Here is a 27,530-nt window from a genome sequence, read left to right as displayed (position 1 = left end):
TATACATTCTAAAAATCGGAATAATTCGTAATAAATAATTATTCACGGTATTTTGAAGTGCCCACGATAACAATATTGTGCATGTTCATTATTGCGGTATATCGTATTACCGTTTACCGGCACATGTCTAGTTAGTACTACTGCTATTACTAATGTGTTAATGTTATAGAGCCTAAAGATGTGCAAACAGCAAGCCAGTTAAATGTAAACCTTTTAAAATGTAAAATCTCTAGATAAGATAATAAAAAGACAAGACCTGCGTTACACCCACTGCAGTAAAAGGGCCGGATATTAGATTTAGTCCTGATAGTGTAAACGTGACTGGTTTATCTCAGGAACTTCACGTGAACCGAGCTGTGTCTCATCATCAGATGCTTGTTTAAACCTTAATGAAACCTGTGAATGTATGTATTTTTTACAAAGATATCATAGTATAAAAAGTTTTGTAAAAAAAGCTCTTTACTTGATCAAGAAGGCAAAGAGAACACAGTATACAAAATATTTACAGATTTTTGTACTTTTGTCCTTTTACAGGTTGAACAAATGAAGGAAAAAGCTTTTTTTCAGTTTTCAAAAACCGAGTAATTTGTAAAAAAGAAAAAAAAAAGCCCTAGTTTACACTTGCATGTGAGATAGTTAGTTACAGTGTACCAACAATATTGTCTAAAGTACGGTCCAAACGACAGATGAAACTCACAGATTAATAATTAAATGATTGAATGTTAACTGTACAGTTCATGCGCATCATACGGACCATGTCAAGCACATCTGACGTTTATAAGATCCATAACCAAAACTTAAGCATCATTTAAAGCAGATGTGATCACAATGTTCAGTGCCGTTATGATCTATTGACAGCGCTCACATTCAGACGCTCGACTGCTGAAGATTGTTCATCGACCCATCCCCACTGATCCCACTATAAACCCAGTAATGTTTTGGCCTCTTCGCTCTGTGCCATCAAACTCTCGCTGGCGTATTTCTGCAGCAGCTCCATCTTCTTCCGTCTGACCAGGGCTTCCTCAATCTGCGATCGACAAGAACATTTCATCAGTGTTTTTTTAGGTTTACATGTTATGATTTAAATGTTTTGATTCCGTATTAAAGGAACAGTTTTGAAATCAACACAGAATTGAACATTTTTCATGGAACACAATTAGTATAATTAGCTGTGTTGCGATCCAAAAGTGCATGCTGGTGTTTGGGAACTCAATCGTGTGAGAAGCTTCTGGAGGAACGCACACACACACACACACTAAGCACTGTCATGTTCTCTTGCGTTGGGATGCTGGTGTTTGGGAACACAATCGTGTGAGACGACCAAACCAACATTTGAGAAGCTGGTTAGACCAGTTATCCAATCACGGAGTCGCGTGAGGGTTTTGTTTAATTTGGTAAATGCGTTTCTTTCATAGTTTATGTGCATGTCTTCTTATCGGATAAAAAAAAATTATCCACATGTTTTTTTTTATGCAATATCCCAAAATGCACATAAAAATAGGTGGATGGGAATGTTACCACGTCAAATGTCAAACTAGCCATGATTTTTGAAAGCTACAGTGAAAATTAAAATTATCAGAGAATAAAGCGATTTGGAATCATATAGGCTGCTTTTATGGTGCTTGTGTTAACTATAAACTACCGTTGTGTTAAAAAGATCGGTGTAAAGATTCGTCAAACATTCTCCTTTTGCGGGTCATGGAAGTTAGGAATGACACGAGAGCGAGTAATTGACAATGACTGAAACCACACTTTTTTGTGCAGTCACATGACTCGAATCAGAAGTGAAACAAACCTCCTTCTGCGAGGGAACAGGAACATGAGCAAAAAACGACTGCGTGCCATCCTCTCCCTCCATCTGTACTCCCGCCTCATCATCAGACTGCTGTAAAACAGAAGATGATGATGACATGAATCTGAACTGATGAGCGCAAGGCGATCCAGCTGGATGGAGATCCTCACCTCTTCATCTCTGACAGCGTAAATGTACTCCTCTTCCTCTTCCGCATCCTTCACGACTCCTCCGGCGGCCAATCGAGCCTCTTTGTCTGCTTTCCATTTCTCAACAGCCTCTGCTATGACTGAAACACACATCGGGATTAACTCAATTCTGTTTGACCATCCGTACTATAGAAATTAAGCTGACTTGAGCGATGCAACAATCTTAATCAGGCCTCGGTCATGTGACTTCAGGTCACTGGACTGTCAGGTGTGTGTTATGAGTTGCATCAAACCTCCTGCCGCATGTCAAGCATTCAGTTAACCAGACACAAATGGGAAACACATGTCAGGAAATGCGATCAGCACACAATGCGACATCTGTCCCAGAGCAAACACACACATAATGCAGCGCTTCATGCGAGTGTGTGTGGCCTCAATCAAGCGCATCTCGTGTAGAGGCACGAGGAGCCCAAACACACACACCATCTGAAGCGCTGATTAAAGTCAAGCGAGCGACACAGTTGTTTTAGGATAAACTCTGCAGTTCCACAGATGTGCTATTATTTACGATAAACTGGACAATCAACGGCATAATATTATTATTTTTTTAAAAGCAACTTTACTCACAATCTATGGACATCCCAACACATAAAAATGTAGTAACTCACTGCAGATCATTTAATAATGATTCTACTTTGGTTTATAAATACACAACTGATGAAGAGTCTCTTTCTGTCATTCACTAATAAGAGTACTGCTACTCTTGTGCATGCTCTTGTAACATCACGAATTGACTACTGTAATACCTTGTTTTATGGGCTTCCTTCAAAATCTCTTCATAAATTACAGTTAGTACAAAATGCAGCTGCCTGAGTTATTACCAAAACATCTATTTCTGAACATATTACTCCTGTTTTACAAAATTTGCATTGGCTTCCAGTTAAATTTCATGTACATTTCAAAATGTTACTTTTAACTTATAAAGCACTTAATTATTTGGCTCCTTCGTATCTTCTTGATCTTCTGCATCTATACATACCTTCCCGCACTCTGAGATCTGCTTCTGCACTTACACTTGTTCTTCCACGTATTAGGACAACTTCCATGGGGGTCACAAGCTTTTAGTTACGTGGCTGCTCATTTATGGAACTTGCTTCCTGTAGAAGTTCGTAATAGTACAAGTCTTCTAGTTTTCAACACTCGTCTTAAAACTTATTTGATTAGGCAGGCTTTTATGTGATTTTAATGTTATTGTCATCAGTTCTGTATTGTCTTTACTGTTTGATGAAATTATTTTATTTTTTGTGTGAACTTTGTAAGGTGTCCTTAAGTGCCATGAAAGGCGCCTATAAATAAAATGCATAATGATAAAAATAATAATAATAATAATCTGAAGACCACATGAATTTTGGAGGTCTGTAGCTATTGACTCTGCAGAAAGTAGGCGACTTCTGCACACTGTGCACCTCAGCATGCGCTGACCCAGCTCTGTGATTTTACATGGTCTACCACTTCGTGGCTGAGTTGCTGTTGTTCCCAATTACTTCCACTTTGTTTAATATTTAGTAGTGAGGAAATTTTACGAATGGACTTATTGCACAGGTGGTAACTTATATAACCTGTTTATAATGATTAAACTACTAGGAACTTGTTTTTGGACTGTCAAATTAGATAAATACATAAATCGCATATTTACATTGGTTAAAGGGGTCATGAATTGGCTTTTTTTTTTATATACTGTTGTCTGAGATCAACTTAAGACGTTTGCGTGGTTTTTACATTCAGAAACATAATGAATAATAATTGGCTATTTTCTGCCCTGGTTTTGAGCCTCTCTCAAGACACGGGCGGTTTTGATGGGCGTGCCACACTGAAGACTTGGAAGTAAACGCCCACGGCTAGGATTGGATAAGATTTGCATATTTAATGAGCTTCTGCTCCCCCTGTCAATGACAGCGTGTGGCAAACAGCAACCGGAATGAATCTCCCAGCCCACAGCCAGGACTCGCAAAATGTCATTATCAAACAAACACAGTGATTCATCTCTCATCCACCCACGATTGATTGGAATGTTATTCTTTTATTAACGTACTTGGCCCGCCCAATCAATTAATATAACTGTGAACCGTACACACACACACACACAGGCGCGCACGCCCTTCAAATATCAAGTCAAGAGAGTGAACAACGCACATCAACACCGTAATGAACCAAGAACACCACAAATAAAGTATTCTCCAGCCTGTGACAGTGTGCTTCAGTCAGAGATGTACACATAATCAATACTATTGCATATAAAAAAAGTTTTTTACCACCATTAGTGTGTTGCTTCATTTGTTCATGTAATCTCATCCGCTCTGCAAATCCAGTCTCATTTACAAACAAATCCGTGTTTAAATGAACATACGTGCAATGTCTTCCCCACGTGAGCTGGATATTCATTAAAAATAAAGTTCATCCATGCATTCATAATATTGGAACCCAAAAAGCTTATGTGGTATGTTTTAGGGATAAGTTAAGGGTTAAATAAGGGTTAAATAAATTTTTTATTTTTTACTATCGACTATCGATTAATCATTAACATTTTTATAATCTAATTAATTATTTAACTTTTATAATTCCAAAATGCAATGAATACAAAAATACAGCGTGTTTTTCCTCTATGAGACCTTTATTACAGGATCAACTTGTGGCAGACAGTTAAACTACGTTCATTTAGGCAAACCGAACATATATGCGCGTGCATATGCGGTTTATGTATTATTTACTTATAGTGATTATCATCATAAATGATAAACTTAATACATTTAATTATTTTTTTTAAATGATTAAATAAAATAAAATATATATATAAAAAACATATAGCTGTGGTACCCAAATTGGTACAGAGTACCGTAAAAGTTATGGTATTGGTACCAACTACTGGAATTTTGGTACCGTGACATCCATAGCTGGCAACATTTATTACCGAATTACTGAACTATTATTTGGAGGAGTATTGTACACTTCAGGTTTGTTCATTCATAGAAAAAAGAGAAAAAGGTCAATTTATAATGTTTTGTTTCATAAAGCAACTGATTTTCAGTTATTTGTTATTTCTACTTCTTTCCAGGCACAGAACACTTATTTTTGAGAGTTGTTTAAGTGCGAGAAGATCCTGTTGTAATGTTTAATAATTTATTTTATAATTAAAATAAAAATTTGCTTTGAAGAAAAAGTGGATTTTTGTTTGTATGTGCTGTCAATTATAGTTCTTAGAAAGAAAATCGGAATCGGCAGCGGCCGATCTCACTAACAAAAAATCGGAAAAAGGAATCGGCCAAGAAAATTGCAATCGGTGCATCTCTAGTTGATAGGTTGAGTTCACACACACACACACACCTATGACACACACGCATGTGCACAGTCACACACACCAACGACCAGGAGGAGTCAGAGCGATGGCAAGTCCAACGACTTAAAGGTAGCTTTCGCAAACTGGAAGTAGAAGCGCTACTTTTCCCTCGTTGAGGTGAAAGGTAAGAATGTTTATGTAACATGCAGCTTATGCCCAGGAAGAAAGTCTCTCCACGTCGGTGGCAAGTAATTCTATTCTAATGAAGCACCTCACAGCATTACATGCCGCCACAAAATTAGGCGCTAAAAACCCAGGTGATAACGTGAGCTCCACTACCGAAGGAGTAGTATAGTACTGATAATATTTACACAATATATACACTATAGTAGGTCTACTGATAATATTTACAATAATGTATTGAATACGATAGGTTGTACATTAATGTACAATGTTTTATAATAATAATAATTTACTCTATTTAGTGTCCAATTCATTCATTTAACATATTTAATATTGGGGGCATCCAAGTTATTTGACATATTTGAACATTTGAAAAGAAAAAAAAAGTAACAGTAGTTACTTTCCCTGGTAATTAGTTACTTTTATAATGATGTAACTCAGTTACTATTTGTAAGAAGTAACTATAACTAGTGTCAATAAAAGCTTTTCTTTGACTAACAAGGTTTTCAGCTCTGAAACTTACAGGATATTCTTATATTACCATGACCTTTTATATATCAAAAGCTCAAGGAAAAGTTGATTTCTCAATTCACCACCCCTTTAACTCAGTCCTAATTGAATGATATTCCTCATTTAAATAATTTATATGCAGAATAAAGGGGCGGGCCTGGTTGAGTTAGTTATTCATGTGTCGAAACTGCCAGTTATGGTAAGGGCAAGGACATTTCCCAAACACTCTGGCAGCGCTTGACCAATCACAACACACTGCTCCAGCTGACCAAACATATTGCGCTTTTTAGAAGGAGGGGCTTCATAGAGACAGGAACTAAACAGAGCGTTACTGATAGACTGGGAAGAGAGGAGCCGCAACAATGGAAAATATGGGGAAATAATCAACATTCAAGCAGGAAAACCTGATTTGTGATAAAACTAAATAAACGGAATCATCGATATACTGTGTTTTTATAGAATTTAGTGGGGTCTTGCCTCACCTTGTTTCTCATATTCCTGTTCCAAAGGCACTAAAACGCCATCGTCTTCATCTCTATACCCATAATACTCAGCGTCTATGTCCTTCATCAACTCGGCACGTGTTTTTCTGGGCGGCGGTACAGCTGCAACAGAACAATCAAAACGGTAGATGTCACATGATCACAGTACAGACGTACAGGATGGTGTGTTATACCAGTTTAAACACACACACAGAAAACATGCTGACATCAGTGATGACATCAGAGACACCATTAACCTCTCAGCAACAACATATAAAAGATACAAACAGGGCTCGACAGTGCGACCATTTTGCACGCATTTGCGACTAAAAATAGATGTGTGTGAACTGTAGTATGTATTTTGGAACACGTGTGCAAATAAACAATCCCGGATCAGTTTTCTTAAATGTAAGATCATAAAGTCTTAAATACTTTAAATGGTATATCAAGCACCTTAATGATTATTTTAAGGCATCTTATATTTTGGGGATGGAAAAACAAATGGCGATACTGCCTAATGTGATTATTAAACTTCAAAAGGCTGTGATTTCATTAAATAAATGTGAGCATTTCAGTCTCAAAGCCTGAAGGTGGCACTGTTGTGGGTTCTACACGCTCATACACATTTATGCCAAACTAAACTAATGCTGACCACGTACATCACTGTACGGTGTTTATAATGTAATATGTTGTGTGCGGTTGTAAGTAAGTTTTTTAGTTTAACTAAAGTAACTCTAGTGTGGCCAAATCTGTTACAGTGTGTTTTATATATAAATGCAGAAATAGTTGGTTGCGCCCCTAAAGTTTCTAAATGTGCACCTACGTTTTTCAACTAGGAGCACAGGTGCACTTTGGGAAAAAAGTAAACGTCAAGCCCTGACAAAGCTCTCATACTAACAGAAACCAGCCATTGGTTCAGCAGATCTGGATCAGTTATCATGTGACTGGACTTACGCTCGGTTTCAAACAGCTCTCTGACTCCAGGTAAGTCTTTAGCCGCGCCGAAATACTTATATCCTCTGTTTCCTGGCACCTCTTTACCCTCGTGGTCCAACATCCTCGGCCCCACTCTCTATTAAACACACACACATACACACATCACTCAAGACATGTTAGTATGAAACGCCTGACACAAAATATCAGTTATAAACTAAGTTGCTCAATCGGCCTCTTTTCCTTCCATCATAAATGAGTGTTGTCTCAGAGCATCAGACGAAACACTCACACACACAGACTCACTTGCTCTCACACACTCACAGAGCGTCAGATTGAAACAATAAACGCTGTCATGTTCTCTTGCTTTGGGATGCTGGTGTTTGGGAATAGTGATGAACCAATCATGATTTTACATGGCCGATTCCGATACCGATTTTTTTCAAGAAAACTGGCCGATACCGATTTCCGATTTATTTATTGATTTTTTACACAATAAAAGAACTAAAGTATACATGAACAAGATGTTTATTTGGTATTTAACAGTCTAAATTGGCTTTTGGCTAATGAAAACAAGTCCCCAATATGAAATTAATGGGAAATTGAATTGGTAATTAAAAGGCTGAAAGGTGAAATTAAAGGCAACAAGTGCATATTCTGCAATTTAAACAAAGATTTTACTTAAATCAGCATTAGTTTTTAAAATTCAGTGTAAAGGAAAAAAGTCTTTACCAGTGAAATTAAATAAAACCAAAGTATATAATTTTTCCAAAATGTTAAATCAAATAATGTTTAGTGCAACGAAAAAAAACTAAGATGCTACAGCAGGTGCTTTTTAAATCAAATTAAGTCAATGTAATTTTAAGGTAAAATAAAAATGATCATCCCATACAGAACTGATAGTATTTCATTTCAAAAGTGCATGCATGTTCTTCATTAGGCTACAAAAAGAAGTATTTCCGCTTGGTCACAAGTTAGTCTGTTTCGTTCTCATCCGATCCAACACGTGAGAAGCTGTGCTGAACAAACGCCCACTATCTACGCTTGTGCTGGGCGGAGAGGTAAGCTTGGGCAACTTCAGCTCGCTCAGGAAAGCGGCTCTTCATTCCCTTCAGTATCTCGTCTCTTCCCTCAGTTCTCCAGTTTCCGTTTGTAACACACAAGTGACATGTTCGCGAATGATTGCAATATAGGCGTATGTGCACGCGGGCGCACTTCCGGATAAATCGGCGGAAAAATCTGTTTTTTGGCCGGTCAACCGGTGCATCCCTATTTGGGAACACAATCTTGTGAGACGCTTCTGGGAGGAATTAATCCGGAGGGCTCCAGACTAACATTAGAGAGCAGTGGCTCCAGAACCTGATTTGGTGGCTCTGGAGTAAAATGTATCATTAAGTTAATTTAATAATAAAATTACTATTGTTTTGTTAATAAGTGCAGTTACTAATAATATTACATATTTGTTTGTTTATTGGAAATTTAACAGTGAAGCACTGAGCTTGAATTGATATGCAGATAAAATTAACTTTTAATAACAACATTAATGTGCCAAACCCTCATTTTTATAGGGAAAATGTAAATATTCTGCTCTTATTAAATGTCCCATTGCTCTTCTATAGTCTCACACTGAACTGACCGACAGCTTCAGTGATTATTAAAGGAGCTCTTTACTTGCTTTCTGGGTAATTCAGTCACAATTTGAAGAAAAGTTTTAGTTTTTGTGACTTCCTATTTTTCTCCATACAATAAAGAGTGGAAATGGCTAATAAGTCAATAAAGTGCTCCTCTGCTGCCATCTACTGGCTATGGTTATGTCTTTTTAAAATAAGTGCTTGTTTGCCAAAAATTGGCCTACACCTTTAAACTTTTAGTTTTACAAATCATCACATTAAAATTGGATAATATTTATAGCTTTTAAGTGTTGGAAAAAGTGTGAAGCTCTTGAAAAGTGCTTGGATTCAAAAGTGCCTGGATTCATCTCAAGGTTGAACTCTGAGATGACTACAGTAAATCCATGTGGCGTCACTAAAGTAAATCCATGTGGCGTCACTACAGTCAATCCATGTGGCGTCACTACAGTCAATCCATGTGGCGTCACAACAGTCAATCCATGTGGCGTCACAACAGTCAATCCATGTGGCGTCACAACAGTCAATCCATGTGGCGTCACAACAGTCAATCCATGTGGCGTCACAACAGTCAATCCATGTGGCTTCACTACAGTCAATCCATGTGGCGTCACAACAGTCAATCCATGTGGCTTCACTACAGTCAATCCATGTGGCTCCACTACAGTCAATCCATGTGGCGTCACTACAGTCAGTCCATGTGGCGTCACTACAGTCAATCCATGTGGCGTCACTACAGTCAATCCATGTGGCGTCACTACAGTAAAAAATGTGGCGTCACTACAGTCAGTCCATGTGGCGTCACAACAGTCAATCCATGTGGCGTCACAACAGTCAATCCATGTGGCGTCACAACAGTCAATCCATGTGGCGTCACTACAGTAAAAAATGTGGCGTCACTACAGTAAAAAATGTGGCGTCACTACAGTCAATCCATGTGGCGTCACAACAGTCAATCCATGTGGCGTCACAACAGTCAATCCATGTGGCGTCACAACAGTCAATCCATGTGGCGTCACAACAGTCAATCCATGTGGCGTCACAACAGTCAATCCATGTGGCGTCACAACAGTCAATCCATGTGGCGTCACAACAGTCAATCCATGTGGCTTCACTACAGTCAATCCATGTGGCTCCACTACAGTCAATCCATGTGGCGTCACTACAGTCAGTCCATGTGGCGTCACTACAGTCAATCCATGTGGCGTCACTACAGTCAATCCATGTGGCGTCACTACAGTAAAAAATGTGGCGTCACTACAGTCAATCCATGTGGCGTCACTACAGTCAATCCATGCGCCGTCACTACAGTCAGTCCATGTGGCGTCACTACAGTCAATCCATGTGGCGTCACTACAGTAAAAAATGTGGCGTCACTCCAGTAAATCCATATGGCGTCACTACAGTAAATCCATGTGGCGTCACTACAGTAAATCCATGTGGCGTCACTACAGTAAAGCTTCACTACAGTAAATCAAGTGGCATCACTACAGTAAATCATGTGGCATTACTACAGTAAATCATGGTGAATGTTGGTGATTTGTGACTGAAACCCCTGATCTTCGTTCATGGCTCAATGGTTTCTCCTGGTTTCCACGTCAGCGCTGTTTGATCTGATATCTGTGGTTTATAACAGAGAATTATGCGCTGAACGCTTCCATTAGATCTCGCAGTAGTGATGTTATAAAAGGGATAGTTCACCCTGAAATGAAAATAAAGCAATATTTTACTCACCCTGCTGTTGTTCCAATGCCCTATGTCCTTCTATCTTTTTCAGACCTCAAAAGCAGAAATTTGTAAAAAAAATAGTCCTGAACGTGCTCCACCATATAATGGCTAAAACGTTACAAAAATGATACAAAAGTATCACGCAATGATACAGTGATACCATATATGGAAAGTGTTCAGGAGGCATACTATAAGGTTTTGCGAGAAAGAAACCGTATAATTCAATCAAAATACTGAGTTCGACCATTACTCTATGCACGTTCCTGTGAGTGCTTGCGACTTTTGAATCTGTTTTAGCCTGGTCGCTATTCACTGCCATTATATGGAGGAGTGCGTGCAGGACTATTTTGTTAATTTCTGCTTTTGAGGTCCGAAAAAGATAGAAGAACATAGGGCAACACACAGCAGGGTGAGTAAAAGATGGCTTTATTTTAATTTCAGGGTGAACTATCCCTATAATTCTGTGGTGAATTCAAACGCTTTCTCACTGGATCTCCAACGCTGTGAAGTAACGATGGCATGTGATCGAGATCGGCCCGTGTGTGAGCTCGCACTGCGCTGTCTATTATTGCTCCGAGCTGAGAAACAGTCCGCGCAGCTCAACTCAAACGAGTACCACGGCTCATTTCGCTTTCGTTTCGTTTTCTGTTTCTCATATATATAACAGAAATGGCGGATCTTATTAGAGCGACCGCTAACAAAACTTATACTCTCACCCGATAGTCCGGCCCTCCGAGCTCCTTGATCCGCACTTCCCAGTGTCCTTTCTCTCGGAGCAATTTGTTGATTTCATCGTTCAGATCGCGTATCTTAAATTCACCCAGTCCAGCTGAGGAAGACAGACAGAGTTCAGTCAGTAAAAACCACAGGAGTGTCTAACATCTGTATCACATGACCTCACCGTTCTGAATCTGGGCCACCTTTTTGGAAATCTCACTGATGATCTAAAGAATGGTGGATAAGAGAACAGTCGGTGAGCTCATTGAATAAAAAGCACACGTGTGTATGTGTGTGTGTGTGTGTGTGTGGGTGTGTGTAACGTGTGATTTCTGACCTGTCTCCTCCACTTCTCGGCTTTGGGTAACTCATTGCACTCTGAAGCAAGAAAAGGTCTTCTCTCCTGTGAATAAGTCACATGATCAGGTGAACACAACCCATATCGCTCATCACATGAATATTGAGATTGCACGGATGACCCACCTTCACCTTTCCCTCTTCAAGCTGCGCCTGACGGAACCTGGCCAGAGCCGTCCTGCAAACAAACAACACACACACTTTTAGATCATTACATGTTTTAATGTTTCTGAAAGAGTCTCTTCTGCTCAAAAATAAAGTAAAAACAGTGAAATATTACTCCAGTGTAACAGCTGTTCTCTATGTGAATATATAGTAAAGTGTAATTTATTCCTGTGATCAAAGCTGAATTTTCAGCATCATTACTCCAGTCTTGAGTGTCACATGATCCTTCAGAAATCATTCGAATATGATGATTTGATGCTCAACAAACATTTATTATTAGTGAGTGCGAGTGTGTGTTTGAGTGAGAGAGAGAGTATTTAGAGTGTGTGTGTGTGTGTGTGTGTGTGTGTGTGTGTGTGTGTGTAAAAGAGTGTTTGTTTGTGTGAGTGTGTATACTTATTGAAATATTAAAGTCTGTTGCTCTATTTTTAGAGTGTAAACCTAATTTATAAAATTAACATTTTGATTTCTGTGAAAACATTCACCTTTATTAGGGCTGTGCGATATTGAAGAAAAATGCGATATGCAATGCCTTGTTAAATAATGCGATATTCGAAATGCGATAGGATATTGCTTTAAATGTATAAAATCTATTTAAATTATATTAAAAAATGTATTTAAAAACTGAGAATGATACCATTTATGTGTTTCACATTCTTTCTAGGATAAGACAGCATCGGTACAACTTCTGAAAGTGACCAGCAGTGTTTTATTTTTAATATCAATGTAAACAAACAATAAATGTAATGCCAATATTTAAATACCAAAAACTCTTTGCTTGACTTGGTAATATAGTTATATCAACCTAAAACTTAACATCAAGAACATCCAGGTAAACAAAGACACCTGGACGATTATTTTAGTTATTTTAATTTATCTTTTTTATTAAAAATAAGAACTAAAAACAGTAGTCTTCACATTAATTGAATATACACCGATACATAATTCAGCTACAAAGGTTATTCAGCCAAGAGCACTGAGTAATTTTCTCTTGTTCTTTTGTTGTTTGACAGACAGCAGCAGGTTTAAGGCCTGTACACACCGGGACGAATATCGCGCGCGCTTATCGCCAGCGTTTTTCGTGCCGTTTTTCGGTGCGCCTTGAGTGTTCACACCCAAGCGATTTTCACTGGCGCTGCGCCGAGTGAGCGTGCACATTCAGTCGATGCGCTCCCGGTACACAAGATGGTGCTGCGGCACTTTAAGCCTCTGACACTCGCTTGTCACACAGAAGGAGAAGAGAGACAGTATTTACGTGCTTGCCAAAACCATAGACATATTATGTATATGGACAAAACCATTCACACACTTTTTGCTAACTGGCAAGCAGCATTAGCAGTTCATCTTCTTCTTTGTCTACTTACTACTTCTTTGTCGTATCAATGTGTGCTCGGCAAGACTGTTTTGTGCTTGAGCGCCACCAAGTCGTGTTTTACTGTCACTTCAGCAGCTCCAGGCACGTGAACAAAAGAGCCGATCTCATTGGTCGGACAGTTTTTTACGCGCCGCGTCAAAATAAAAAAACGAACCCGAGGCGTTTTTTTAAAAATGACGCTTTTACGCCTGGCGTTTTGCGCGTCGGTGTGAACACTCACATTGGCGCCCATTGTTTAGTCCCGAGGCGTTAAACGTCGGCGATAAACGCGTGCGAAAATCGTCCCGGTGTGAACAGGCCTTTACTGTATTAGCAGGCTGTCACTTTAAGACCTAATGCACAGATCCTATTGACACGCATTCGGTTTCTTTCCCCAACTGATATCGTTCACTTAAAGGAAATGTATGTAAGATTGCGGCCAAAACTGGTACTGCAATCACTTTCAAATTACTGTAGAGCAGTGTATCCCCTCTCCCCCTCCCCCTGAATCGAGGTTGCCAGGTAGGCGAGAAGATAGGCTGCAGGATCCAGCAGGAACGTAGGCTGCTACAAGGAGCTTCCAATGGCAAGTGATGAGTCCTACACAGCAAGTTTTTTTTATTTATTATTGTCACAATGTTTTTCTGATTTATAACGAGGTCTTTTAGGTTTCGTAAAGTTTTATTTTTATCCAAAAAGTTTGTAGTTGCAGCTGTGGTAACCAGAGCAGAGCTGGCAACCCGGATGGCGAAACACTACTGACTTCGTGATTGGTAGATAGGTGTAGGGTGGCGCTTCAGGCCAAAACACAACATGTCAACATCAACATCAGTTGAGGGCTGCAACTTCACTTTTAAATGACAATATCCTGGCCGGACTACTGTTGTCAGTGATATATATATTTGAAATTAACATGATTTCTTAATGTCTAGTGACATATCAGTGCCATTTTATGATTAATTGAAATACATTTCTTACATACAGTTCCTTTAAAGCATAATCGAACGTCAAGCAAGTCACATAAGTAACAGTCGTGTGCCCAGTCTATTCTCTGCTATATGCATTGACTTAAAACGTACACTTTTCACAATGTTGTAGCTTATTAAAATCATTTAGATATTGCATGCCGTTGCGATATGCATATCGCGATATGTACATTTGTGATATCTCAATATATATTGTGCAGCCCTAACCTTTATTCTAACTCTACTAACTTTTGACCTTTTTTTCTTTTACAGCTAATTTGCTTTTGAAAGATTAAAAGTTTGGGATATATATATATATATATATATATATATATATATATATATATATATATATATATATATACCGTAGTATTCATGGCAAAAACAATTTACATGAAATTGTATCAACAAATAAAAAACAATAATATATACATTTTGTTAAACAATTGAAGTATTTTGTACCCAACAGTGATTTTTTTTTACCAAGAATAAACTAAATCTGAGAGTTTGTGTTGTGATAGAGGAATAATATTACATTATTTCTGCACATTAGGCGCATATAACACATATTGATAATCACTCATGTGGTGAATATGTTTCTTTTATTGAAGTGATGAAAAACAGCATTAAAAGTTCATTAATATGACAGAAGAACAGCATTATTATGAATATGATTAATATGATAACTCACATAGCCTTTTCTGCGTTTCGAGCCTGAAAACACAACAACAGTTAATTAACAAGAGTTTGATCGCTCACATGTTGATGATATCATCATATACAGATATCAGATATCATGTGTTGATTCATTTGAACATCATATCCTGTCGGTGATAATAACACTAAGTTATATGATTATTCATGACTTTTTTCGCGTCATCGCTAAAGGATAAGCGTTTACAGGAGAAGTTCGTGTTCATGTTCATAAAGAACGCTAGACTTTGTTCTAATACACTTATGAGGGTTAAAAAGACTTTAGGTAAAAGAAGGATATTTATTTTACCATGTTTGTGGTTCAGATGTTCAATCCTGCGTGAACTCAACGGTGAGCGCGCACGTCGCGTGGATATGACGTGTTGGTGCACTGGATAACTTCCGGCGCGTCCAGCGATGACATTTTACACAGAATATGGCAGGTGGGTTTATTTAGTAAACTGGCTTCAAAATGTACCGATCTACTACTTACGCTTTTTATTGTTATTATTCTCATGAGACTACATTTCTAATTGCTGCTCCTCCTGGACTTTACATCCACCAAACTCTATCTATCTATCTATCTATCTATCTATCTATCTATCTATCTATCTATCTATCTATCTATCTATCTATCTATCTATCTATCTATCTATCTATCTATCTATCTATCTATCTATCTATCTATCTAGCTAGCTAGCTATCTAGCTATCTATCTAGCTATCTATCTATCTATCTATCTAGTCTGTCTGTCTGTCTGTCTGCCCTAACAACCACCCCGAGAACCTTAGCGACCGCATAGCAACATCCTAGCAACCACCCCAAATGCCCTAGCAACCACCCTGAGTACCCTAGAAGCCACATAGCAACCACCTGAGTACCCTAGCAACTGCATAGAAACCACCCCAAGTGCCCTAGCAACCACATAGGAACACCTTAGCAACCACCCTGAGTACTCTAGCAAACAGTTGGAGTACCCTAACAACCAGATACCAAACCTTTGCAACCACTTTGAATACCCTAGGAACAACTCAGAATACCCTAGCAACCGCATAGAAACCACCCAGAACATAATAGCAACACCCTAGCAACCACCGAAGTACCCTAACAACACCATAACAACCACCCAAAGCACCCTAGCAATCACATAGCAACAGCAACCACTTAGCAACACCCTAGCAACCACCTATCTATCTATCCATCAAAACTACTAAACAAACTATTTCAATCTTTCTGACTAGGCTTTTTCAAGCCAACTTAAAGTTTGTCTACAAACTTTTTATACTCTTGGTGCACTAGTAACTATTACTACTGTGAAATGATCATGAGTTCATAAGTAAATGTGAAACAGGTTTTTGCAAGGTAAATGTGTGCCATCTAGCGGTGAGAAACACAACAGCACTTTTATTGACAGTTTTCATTCAGATCAGCAGCATTTAGTATATCTTAATACTGATTTAAAAGTCAAAATTATGATTTCAAAAAGTAGAAATTCTGACTCATATGAGATGAAAAGTCATAATTATGACGTAAAATTATAAATTATGAAATAAAAAGTCATAATTATGACATACTAAGTCATGTATGAAGTAATAATTATGATGTACTAATCAAAATTATGAAATTAAAATCGAAATTGACTTATTACCGAACACAAATAGCATTTAATTTTGTTTTAATTTTATGCCCCATATTCAAGGATGTTCATATTGCATATTACTTTAACTAACACAATTAGGTGTTAGAAGAACGTTGTTTTTTAAATGTTTGACTGGACTTGCACCTGAGCCACTGTGTAAATTTGTGAACAGACTGGAATTCTCCAGATCAACAAGAGCTGCTACATGTGGAGACTGTAAAGTTCCCTTTTGTAAAACATCTTTTGCCCAAAATGTTTTTTCTGTGAAAGGAGCCAATCTGTGGAATTGGCTTCCCACAAATATAAAAACTTTAACTAAACTGTCCACTTTTAAAAAAGTAACAAAAGCTTGGTTCTTACAGCAGCAGCAGTGTGATCATGCCGTATGAGATGTGTAGCTGGGTGTATGTGAGGTGTGACCCTGTGTGAGTTTGAGGACATGTGTTTATCTGTTATATTTTTATTTTTTACATTTACATTTACATTTACATTTAGTCATTTAGCAGACGCTTTTATCCAAAGCGACTTACAAATGAGAGCAATAGAAGCAACTAGAACAGTCAGAGGCTACAGTATGCAAGTGCTGTAACAAGTCTCAGTTAATCTAACACAGAACACACAGGATTTTTTTTTATTTTATTTTTTTTAAATAAATTAGACAGACAGAAAAATGAATAGAATGGTGCTAACTTTTCTGGTGCTAACTGGTTTCTGGACATTTTATTGTATTCACTGTAATTTTTGCTTATTTTTTAAATTATTTCTTCATTATCTTAACTGTTAAAAGCCTTACTAGGGACAGGTGTTGCGAATTAGCCCTGGTTATAAACACTGTGATACATGCATCGGATTGTTCTTTATGTAATAATATATGTCGATTTTATATCTGTCCCTATTCAAATAAACAACAAATAAATAAATAGGTCAGACTTTAAAAAAAAAAATTAAAATAGAATACACCTTTCATAAACCCAAATCCAAATGCAAGAAAATGAGCAGACAAATATAGCAGATAGTAACACGGTAACTAGATGCTAAGACCTTTGCTTATTAAAGGAACACGCCAACTTTTGGGGACTTCAGCTTATGCACTGTATCCCCCAGAGTTAGATAAGTCCATACATACCATTCTCCGTGTGTGCCATAACTCTGTCTGACGCACCCACCGCTAGCCCAGCTTAGCACAAAGACTGGAGGTAAACGGCTCCAGCTAGCCTACTGCTCAATAAGGGACAAAATAACGGCAACATTTTCCTATTAACATGTTGTGATGTGTATTGTTACATTGTATACTAAGACCGACTGAAAATGAAAAGTTGCGATTTTCTAGACCAATATGGCTAGGAACTATACTCTCATTCCTGCGTAATAATCAAGGAACTTTGTTGCCGTACCATGGGTGCAGTGGCGCAATGATATCACGCAGCGCCTGAAAATAGTCCCCAGCACGCTCTCTGTGCAAGCAGGTTGTCACGTTGGTTATGTTGACGGAAGTTAGCCTATTTTCAGGCGCTGCGTAATATCATTGAGCCGCTGCACCCATAGTACGGAATGAGAGTATAGATCCTAGCCATATCGGAATAACGCCATAACTATACACATCACAACATGTAAATAGGAAAATGTTGGCGTTATTTTGTCACTTATTGAGCGGGAGGCTAGCTGGAGCCGTTTACCTCCAGTCTTTGTGTTAAGCTAGGCTAGCGGTGTGTGCGTCTGACAGAGTTATGGCATGCATGGAGATGAGAATGGTATGGATGGACTTATCTAACTCTGGGGGAGACAGTGAATAAGCTGAAGTCCCAAAGAGTCGACGTGTTCCTTTAAGGTGATTGACAAGCCCAGGGCAAATATGGAATTCCAAACCTGCCATTATTAAAAATAAATAAATACATAAATATACAAATAAATGTAAAAATAAATAAATAAATATATATACAAATATACATAGAAAAGCAAAAAAACGAAATTAAATAATTATTTATGCATTTATTTCCTTATTTAAGTATATATACATTTTTTACCATATTTATTTATTTATTATATTATTTATTTCCACATTTATTCATTTCTACATTTATTTATTTCTACATTTATTTATTTTTACATTTATTTATTCCTACATTTATGTATTTCTACATTTATTTATTTCTACATTTATTTATTCCTACATTTCTTCCTGCGTAGGGTAATGAGGAGGGCGTGGTTTACCTCAGACATAGCAATCGAGCTCAGAGTAGGCGAGGGCGAAGGGTTGAGGCCACAGTGACACCCTGTGGTCGACATACAACAAGTATAGCTTACTGACGTTCATACTGTCTATGACTTAAGCGAGTCCCCGGCTTAAATAATAAGACCACACTAAGAAAACCCCATTATATTCAGTGATGCTGTGACTGTCCACATGTGAAGTGACGCGACAACAAAATGTTCTATTGTAACAGACGCCTCGTTCTATTTTTGGATCTTTGAGATAGCCTATGTGTTGTAGTTTGTCACGTGTTGTGCATGTACAAATAGGAAATATGAATGTGAAGTGAATATGTGGTCTCATTTCAAATGCATTGATCAATAAGCTTGTGTCGACTGTAGCCTATATATGTGCAGCTTCCTTTCTGTGTGTTCTGATCGCTATGGAAAATATAAGCGCGTCCATTTCAGAGTCCCTGTCTGTTGAAGATGTTGCTGATCATGTTTGTTAGCCCAGGACATTTTACAAATCTAGACCAGACGATGTTCTACGGCCATGTCCGGAATAAAGAGTAGCCTATCCATGTCATACAGTAAGATTTAAGATTTTGATCATATACCTATCGAAGTCACAGACAATATGAACGTCAGTAAGCTATACTTGTTGTATGTCGACCACAGGGTGTCAATGTGGCCTCAACCCTTCGCCCTCGCCTACTCTGAGCTCGATTGCTATGTCTGAGGTAAACCACGCCCTCCTCATTACCCTACGCAGGAATAAATGTAGGAAGAAATAAATGTATAAATAAATAAATGTATAAATACATAAATGTAAAAATAAATAAATGTGTAAATAAATAAATGTAGAAATGAATACATGTGGAAATAAATAAAAGAATAAATAAATAAATATGGAAAAAAATAAATATATACATAAATAAGGAAATAAATGTATAAATAATGATTTATTTTCGTTTTTTTTTGCTTTTCTTTGTATATTTATTTATATATTTATTTATTTTTTACATTTATTTGTATATTTATTTATTTTTAATAATGGCAGGTTTGGAATTCCATACCAAAAAGGCAGCATGAGATGGAAGTTGCGCTGGTCTTTTCTTCTCTATTGTGCCGTACATCCGAGTGAAACGCTTCAGGGACAAGAACCAATGTAGGGCATCGGAGAAGAGAAGTTGCTGTTATTCTGATTCAAGATTATTAAAACAATAATGATGTGCACTGCAATATTCCATAAAAAAAAAAACAAGAACTGTCCATTTTGATTTCATGGGGACTTTAAGCTCCGGGTTTTCTGAAGGAATCAAGCAGTTTTCATTGTTTGTAATGAGATCAAAACCCCTCATGAGAAGGTTGGAGTCCTTCAGTGTTCGTGTTGACTTAGTTCAGTGTGTATCAGCTCTCAGTTACACTGACTCTATGTTTAGCTCTGTGGCAATTCAGCCCTCACATTACTGGCTTCAACAGACCTTTAAATACATCAGTCACATGACAGGAGCCATGCTCTTTACTCAAGTACTGCTCGTGTCTCATTCTGCTGCTTTCTGCTGTATCATCTCATAGGACTCATGACTCTCAGCACTGTAAAAAAAAATCTGGTCTCCAATTGAAAATTTTCAAGTGACCGATCACATCTAAATTTTTTAAGTTGGCCAAATTGAATTTCTGTGAATTAAATTGTATCAATTCACAGAAATTCAATTTGGCCTACTGAAAAATGTAGATGTGATCGGTCACAAGAAAATTTTCATTTAGAGACCTGAATTTTTTTAACAGTGAGTAAATGTGCTGTTCAGTGTGTCTTACTCTCGCCTATACACTGACTGTCAGCTCCACTGACTGTCAGCTGTGTGTGTGTGGGAGTTAGAGTGAGAGTGTGTGTGTGTGTCAGCGCCAGGGTGCAGGTCGTTGATTGCAATTTTTGGCTATAAAAAGCAACTTTTTTATTTCATTATTATACTCTTAAAAATCATGTATACAATATAAAAAGTAATTTGCTTATACTTATTATGTGTGTATGTATATATATATATATACAGTGGGGCAAAAAAGTATTTAGTCAGCCACCAATTGTGCAAGTGCTCCCACTTAAAAAGATGAGAGGCCTGTAATTTTCATCATAGGTACACTTCAACTATGAGAGACAGAATGAGGAAAAAAATCCAGAAAATCACTTTGTCTGATTTTTAAAGAATTTATTTGCAAATTATGGTGGAAAATAAGTATGGTCAATAACAAAAGTTAATCTCAATACTTTGTTATATACCCTTTGTTGGCAATGACAGAGGTCAAACGTTTTCAGTAAGTCTCCACAAGGTTTTTACACACTGTTGCTGGTAGTTTGGCCCATTCTTCCATGCAGATCTCCTCTAGAGCAGTGATGTTTTGGGGCTGTTGCTGGGCAACACGGATTTTCAACTCCCTCCAAAGATTTTCTATGGGGTTGAGATCTGGAGACTGGCTAGGCCACTCCAGGACCTTGAAATGCTTCTTACGAAGTCACTACTTTGTTGCCCGGGCGGTGCGTTTGGGATTATTGTCATGCTGAAAGACCCAGCCACGTTTCATCTTCAATGCCCTTGCTGATGGAAGGAGGATTTTTACTCAAAATCTCACGATACATGGTCCCATTCATGCTTTCCCTTACACGGATCAGTCGTCCTGGTCCCTTTGCAGAAAAACGTCCCCAAAGCATGATGTTTCCACCCCCATGCTTCACAGTAGGTATGCTGTTCTTAGGATGCAACTCAGCATTCTTTCCCCTCAAAACACGACAAGTTGAGTTTTTACCAAAAAGTTCTATTTTGGTTTCATCTGACCATATGACATTCTCCCAATTCTCTTCTGGATCATCCAAATGCTCTCTAGCAAACTTCAGACGGGCCCGGACATGTACTGGCTTAAGCAGGGGGACACGTCTGGCACTGCAGGATTTGAGTCCCTGGCGGTGTAGTGAGTTACTGATGGTAGCCTTTGTTACTTTGGTCCCAGTTCTCTGCAGGTCATTCACTACCAGGTCCCCCCGTGTGGTTCTGGGATTTTTGCTCACCGTTCTTGTGATCATTTTGACCCCACGGGGTGAGATCTTGCGAGTAGCCCCAGATCGAGGGAGATTATCAGTGGTCTTGTATGTCTTCCATTTTCTGATTGCTCCCACAGTTGATTTCTTCACACCAAGCTGCTTACCTATTGCAGATTCAGTCTTCCCAGCCTGGTGCAGGTCTACAATTTTGTTTCTGGTGTCCTTTGACAGCTCTTTGGTCTTGGCCATAGTGAGGTTTGGAGTCTGACTGTTTGAGGTTGTGGACAGGTGTCTTTTATACTGATAACGAGTTCAAACAGGTGCCATTAATACAGGTAAGGGACAGAGGAGTGGAGGACAGAGGAGCCTCTTAAAGAAGTAGTTACAGGTCTGTGAGAGCCAGAAATCTTGCTTTTTTGTAGGTGACTAAATATTTATTTTCCACCATAATTTGCTAATAAATTCTTTAAAAATCAGACAATGTGATTTTCTGGATTTGTTTTTCTCATTCTGTCTCATAGTGTAAGTATACCTATGATGAAAATTACAGGCCTCTCATCTTTTTAAGTGGGAGAACTTGCACAATTGGTGGCTGACTAAATACTGTTTTTGCCTCACTGTGTGTGTATATATATATATATATATATATATATATATATATATATATATATATATATATATATATATATATATATATATATATATATATATATATATATATATATATATATATACATACACACACACATATATATACAAAGATTCAATTATTCACAATGAATCAATTTGACAGCACTGATATATAAATATATATATAACTATATATTTAGTATATACATACACACACAAGTACATTATATATATATATATATATATATATATATATATATATATATTATCACACATATTCATACATATATAAATAAATACAAGTGTGTAATATATATAATAAATATGTAATTTGCCTATCATATACAGTTGCAAGAAAAACTATGTGAACCGCTTGCAGAATCTGTGTATATGTGAATAATTTTAACAACATAAGAGTGATCACACAAAATGTGATATTTTTTATTTAGTACTGTACTGAGAAATTGTAACATAATTTTTGTTCCATGTATTCCAACCCCCATCTCTTAATGCATCGTGTTTCCTTCCGGAGCATCAGTGAATGTTTAAACTTTTTTTAATAGTCGTGTGTTTGAGTCCCTCAATTGTCCTCAGTGTGAAAAGATGGATCTCAAAATCATACAGTCCCTGCTGGAGAGGGTCCAAATATGCAAAAGATGCTGGAAAACTGAAGAATGTGCAGGACATGGAAGATTTTTCTGAAGAACATTGGGCATTTTAACTGTTCAGGACAAACAGGGGACTCATGAACAACCATCACAAAACAAAAAAACAGCCGTGGATCATCCAGGGAACGACACACAGTATTGAGAATCAATGGTTCATAAACTTTCGAACGGGGTCATTTTAATAAATTCAGCCATTTTTTTGTCTTGTGGACTAGATGGAAACATTTTTTATGTAAAATATCTTATTCAGGACAGTACTAAATGAAAAATAATGCAATTTGTATGATCTCTCTTATTTAGTTAAAATGATTCACATTTTCACAGATTGTGCAAGCAGTTCACATACTTTTTCTTACAACTGTATATATATATATTTTACATACTTATTTATACATATATATTATTGCTGTCAAACTGATTAATCACGATTGCATAAATATAAGTTTGTATATATATATATATATAACACATCATCAAATCAACTAATCGCATTATATATATACACATATACAATTAATCAATTTGATGGCACATATATTTATACAATATATACATTTTAAATATATATAAATATATTTTAACTAGTAATTTGTCTGTCACTTCATTTTTAGTTTATTATATATGGTGTGTATATAAATGTATTAGTGTATACACACATTTATATACAGAACACATTCATACATGTAAATATAAAATATATATAATTAACTATTAAAGTAATTTGTATACGAGTAGTTTAAAAATATATAAAAAAGTTTGGTATTGTAACTATATGGTGAAATGCAGACGCTTCTCTTAATGAAGCAATAAACGTGTGTGTGTGTGTGAGAGAGAGAGAGAGTAAAGACAAGACTCAGAAAAGAAACGTCAATCTGTACACCCCTTCCTCCTCCAGATTTATTGATAGTTTAAAATTACATTTCTATGTCCTAGAACTTCAGTTGCGTTTTCCTTCCGACTTAAAAACTGAGTACAAGCAAATGATAGTTTTTTTTATTATTATTTTTAGAGTAGTCTAAGTGATATTGTACAAAAATAACATTTTGATTTCTGTGAAAACATTCACCTTTCCTCTAACTCCGAATCTTGTTTTATGACCCCTTGATTATTTTACTGAAGTTTTCACCTTGGGTAGAACGACCTAAACTCCATCCGCATCGCTCGGGATCATGGACGAGGTTCTCAACTGTCCTGTTTTACAAAGGATATCACGTTCTGAATATGCTATAAAGTAGTTTGCTTTACATCAAGCGTTCTGTTTTTCCTCCACAGAGCTGCGTACGGCGGGTCCGGCTGGACCGGATGTGTCCTGTGCTGCGTTTCCAGGCCAATCACTCGTAGGCTACCTCGAAAAAATGCAAATCATTCAGAAGCCAGCGCTTCCCTGATCTGTGTGGTTATTTTTTACCGTCGGTTCTTATTCTTTCCGATCTCTCCGAGGCCGCGTCCCACGAGCCGACTAACGTTCTTCACTCAACGTCCCTGTTCACCAGTGGCATGGAAAGGGGGTTCTTTAACAAAGCATTATACATTACACCTCTACCAAACTAAACATAAACATTTTTTGTATTAAATGCAGAAAGTGGAAAGTGTTTTCCACCCCTTTCCTCCTTTTACATGTCAAGAGCTCACTGGCCTGGGAATAGCCTCTATCTGCCAACCGTTGGCCAGTGAAGAGGATTCAGAGAAAATAATACAACCATCAATCAGAAAAAGGAGGGGCGAGCGAGGAGACGGGATTAAGCGGTGGCCTCGATGGTGCACTCCTTGGCCACGTGGCCGGACTTCCCGCAGTTGTAGCAGTTGACTTCGCTGGCCTTGCTGCACTGGACGGCCACGTGTCCGATCTCGCCGCACCTGAGAAGAGCAGAAGCCACAGATCAGGCCCGTTCACACCGCAAGCCTTCAAGCGCACCATCATTGCTCACCTGTAGCACTTGACTTTCTCGCAGCCTTTCTGGATGTGGCCGAAGCCGCCGCAGGAGTAGCACTTCTGCTCGTTGGCGTGGTCGCAGTCCCGAGCCATGTGACCGGCTTTGCCGCAGTTGTAGCAGACCTGCTCCCTCTCCTTCTTGGGCTCCTTGCAGTCCCTGGAGATGTGGCCGCCTCTGCCGCAGTTGTAGCACGCTGAAAGACATCTCCGTTTAGTCTACTAGAGCAGGTTTGACCTTTTTAGGGTTTACCACAGCTAAATGTTTTTGTTTTTTAACCATTTTAAAATATGTATAAAGTGTATTATTTATGATGATAATCATTAAAAGTAAATAATACATAAACATTTAAAGGCTGTATGCTATTTAAAAGTAAACATTGTTTATAAAAAAAGATCAAGTTAAAAATAATCAACCATCTAGGCATAATTATTATTATTAGTAGAGACGTAGCTAAATCTACTGTAGGCTACAACAGCCTAATATATTTTGTCAATTATATTATTTTGACGGGTTGCTGTGAAGACCCTTGAGTGTCTGTATTCATGACATGACAGTGTTCTCAAATGAAACGGTAAATTCTCATGAAGTGACGGTTTATGCGTTCGTGTCGTCATATAGTGACACACGGCAGAGACTACAAAGACAGCGAGCGTCCCTCGCGTGTGTGTGCATGTCATTCACGCAGAGACGTGGAACATGCAGGAGTAATATTTAAGTAGCATTTTGCAGTTTAATATTCACAGGCATATAAATACATACATATATATGGCTACAGTCTGGAGCCCAGCGCTTAGATAAACACAGATGTGTTGGTTCCTAAATGCGTGCCCTTTCAAGTGATACATTTATAAAAAATTGTCTACCTTTACTTGCTGAGAAAGAAGGTCTCTTTGTTTGCTGTGATTACTCACCGTTTTCCCTTGATTGGTTCATTTTAAATGTTTCAGCGGTGTGATAAAAGTTACTACAGGACTCTTAGTTCTTTAAGATGTACGCATAATAATGACAATGCATCACAACCGACTCAATGCAGAACGGATATGAATAAGGCTGCAGATTAAAGTTGCATTATTTAAAGGGGTCCGTGTTACAGTGTAATTATACATTTAAGTGCTGAGAATTATTAACACATACTATAGGGTTAGTTGCATGTAATTATACATAATTTACTGTTATTACTACAGTAAGTACATGTAACAGATGTAACGGACACTAAAATAGTGTTAAACACATTAACAAATACTCCAAACTGAATTTCACCCTTTTGTCAGCAATTAAAAACAGGCTTTAAAATCGACACTACTATAGTTAATCATTTGTATAAATATTAATACATTTAGTTTTCTTCCTATTTTCATTTGAATTTGTTGTTTTTAATGTATATATAGTTTTTTTTTTATAAATGTTATACGTTTTAGTAATTTCTAGTAGTACATTACATAAAATTTTATGTAACTATTTCAAGTAACTAAAATGTAGTTTTTATTTTAAAATTGTCACTATTTTTTGCATGTTTTTGTTTTTATTAGTCATTTTATTTTATTAGTAAAACTAAATAGAAATTAGATTAAATAATTTTTATTTGCATTTTATTTAAGTTCACTTTATTTCAAGTAAATGTTTTTTTGTTTTCAAAATAAAGTTTTTATTTTGGTAATTTCTTTGCATATTTTTATGTTTTACATCATGTAAAACTAAATAAAAATTATTAAACAATTTTTATTTGCATTTTATTTCAAGTCACAAATGTTTCAAAATAAATGTAGTTTTTATTTTTTATTTTATTTTTGCATGTTTTTGTTATTATTTGTTGTTTTTTTGTGCATGTAAAACTAAATAAAAAGATGAAATCACTGAAATCAACAAATTTTATATTTTCATTTTAGTTACATTTTTTGCATGGTATTGTGTTTATTAGTGCATCATGTAAAACTAAATAAAAACGAGAAATGTTGTTGTGGGAAATAGCTGAAATAAATTTCTCATTTTTATTTCAGTTAATGTTAATTTTATTTCGACTTTAGTTAAATTTAATATCCCTGACTTAAGACTATGTAAAGCTAACTGAATGTCTAGATTCAGAACATGTAGGAACCAATGGGAGCACGTCCTCACCATCCTCAGTCCGCTCACAGTCCCGCGCGACGTGGCCCGGCTCTCCGCAGCGATAGCAGAACAGATCTAGCGGCGGCAGGAGAAACACATTACTCACACGTTATTTTGGATGGATTCATATGAGATTGAGCAGTTCTCACCTTTGCCCCTGCCACGGCCCTTGCCACGTCCACGTCCAGCATTCGGACAGTTCTTGATCCAGTGGCCGGTTCGGCCGCAACCAAAACACTCGTTGCTGCTCATAGCCTCTGACTGCACCCTACAACTGAGAGACGAATAAAACACTTAACTTTATGAACATTTTGTGTATGAAGAGTTCTGACA

At 37.4% G+C, this 27,530-nt stretch overlaps 2 protein-coding genes across 3 annotated transcripts in view; both read right to left on the bottom strand.

The window, feature by feature from the left end:
- Positions 1 to 435: 435 nt before the first annotated feature.
- Positions 436 to 15,383, bottom strand: isy1 (ISY1 splicing factor homolog). The gene is made up of 11 exons (XM_079844986.1): positions 15,301 to 15,383; positions 14,989 to 15,011; positions 11,940 to 11,991; positions 11,794 to 11,859; positions 11,641 to 11,683; positions 11,456 to 11,568; positions 7,405 to 7,522; positions 6,451 to 6,573; positions 1,963 to 2,081; positions 1,796 to 1,885; positions 436 to 1,027 (listed from the first exon to the last, which is right to left on the bottom strand). The coding sequence occupies exons 1-11, from the start codon at positions 15,301 to 15,303 to the stop codon at positions 920 to 922; spliced, it is 858 nt and encodes a 285-aa protein (XP_079701112.1). The 5' UTR covers positions 15,304 to 15,383; the 3' UTR covers positions 436 to 919.
- An 8,645-nt stretch (positions 15,384 to 24,028) lies between these two features.
- The window catches only part of cnbpb (CCHC-type zinc finger, nucleic acid binding protein b), a 5,254-nt gene continuing 1,752 nt past the window's right edge, over positions 24,029 to 27,530 (bottom strand). For both annotated transcript variants that reach the window (XM_079844988.1, XM_079844989.1), the window contains exons 2-5: positions 27,347 to 27,471; positions 27,207 to 27,272; positions 25,086 to 25,284; positions 24,029 to 25,014 (exon numbers count right to left, since the gene is read on the bottom strand). In XM_079844988.1, coding sequence (XP_079701114.1) covers positions 24,897 to 25,014; positions 25,086 to 25,284; positions 27,207 to 27,272; positions 27,347 to 27,471 — 508 coding nt within the window. In that variant the 3' untranslated portion in view covers positions 24,029 to 24,896. The remainder of the gene's footprint in view (positions 25,015 to 25,085; positions 25,285 to 27,206; positions 27,273 to 27,346; positions 27,472 to 27,530) is intronic.

The sequence above is a fragment of the Gobio gobio genome (assembly GCF_949357685.1).
Source record: "Gobio gobio genome assembly, chromosome: 19".
In the NCBI taxonomy this organism is placed as follows: Eukaryota; Metazoa; Chordata; class Actinopteri; order Cypriniformes; family Gobionidae; genus Gobio; species Gobio gobio.
This window is presented reverse-complemented; position numbering and strand designations above follow the sequence as displayed.

Excerpts from the sequence above, each read along its gene's own strand:
- isy1 (XM_079844986.1), bottom strand. Across the intron at positions 11,684-11,793 it reads CCGAGAAGTGGAGGAGACAG|ATCATCAGTGAGATTTCCAA; the intron begins GTCAGAAATCAC and ends ACCATTCTTTAG. Across the intron at positions 7,523-11,455 it reads TCGGAGGGCCGGACTATCGG|AGAGTGGGGCCGAGGATGTT; the intron begins GTGAGAGTATAA and ends TGTGTTTAATAG.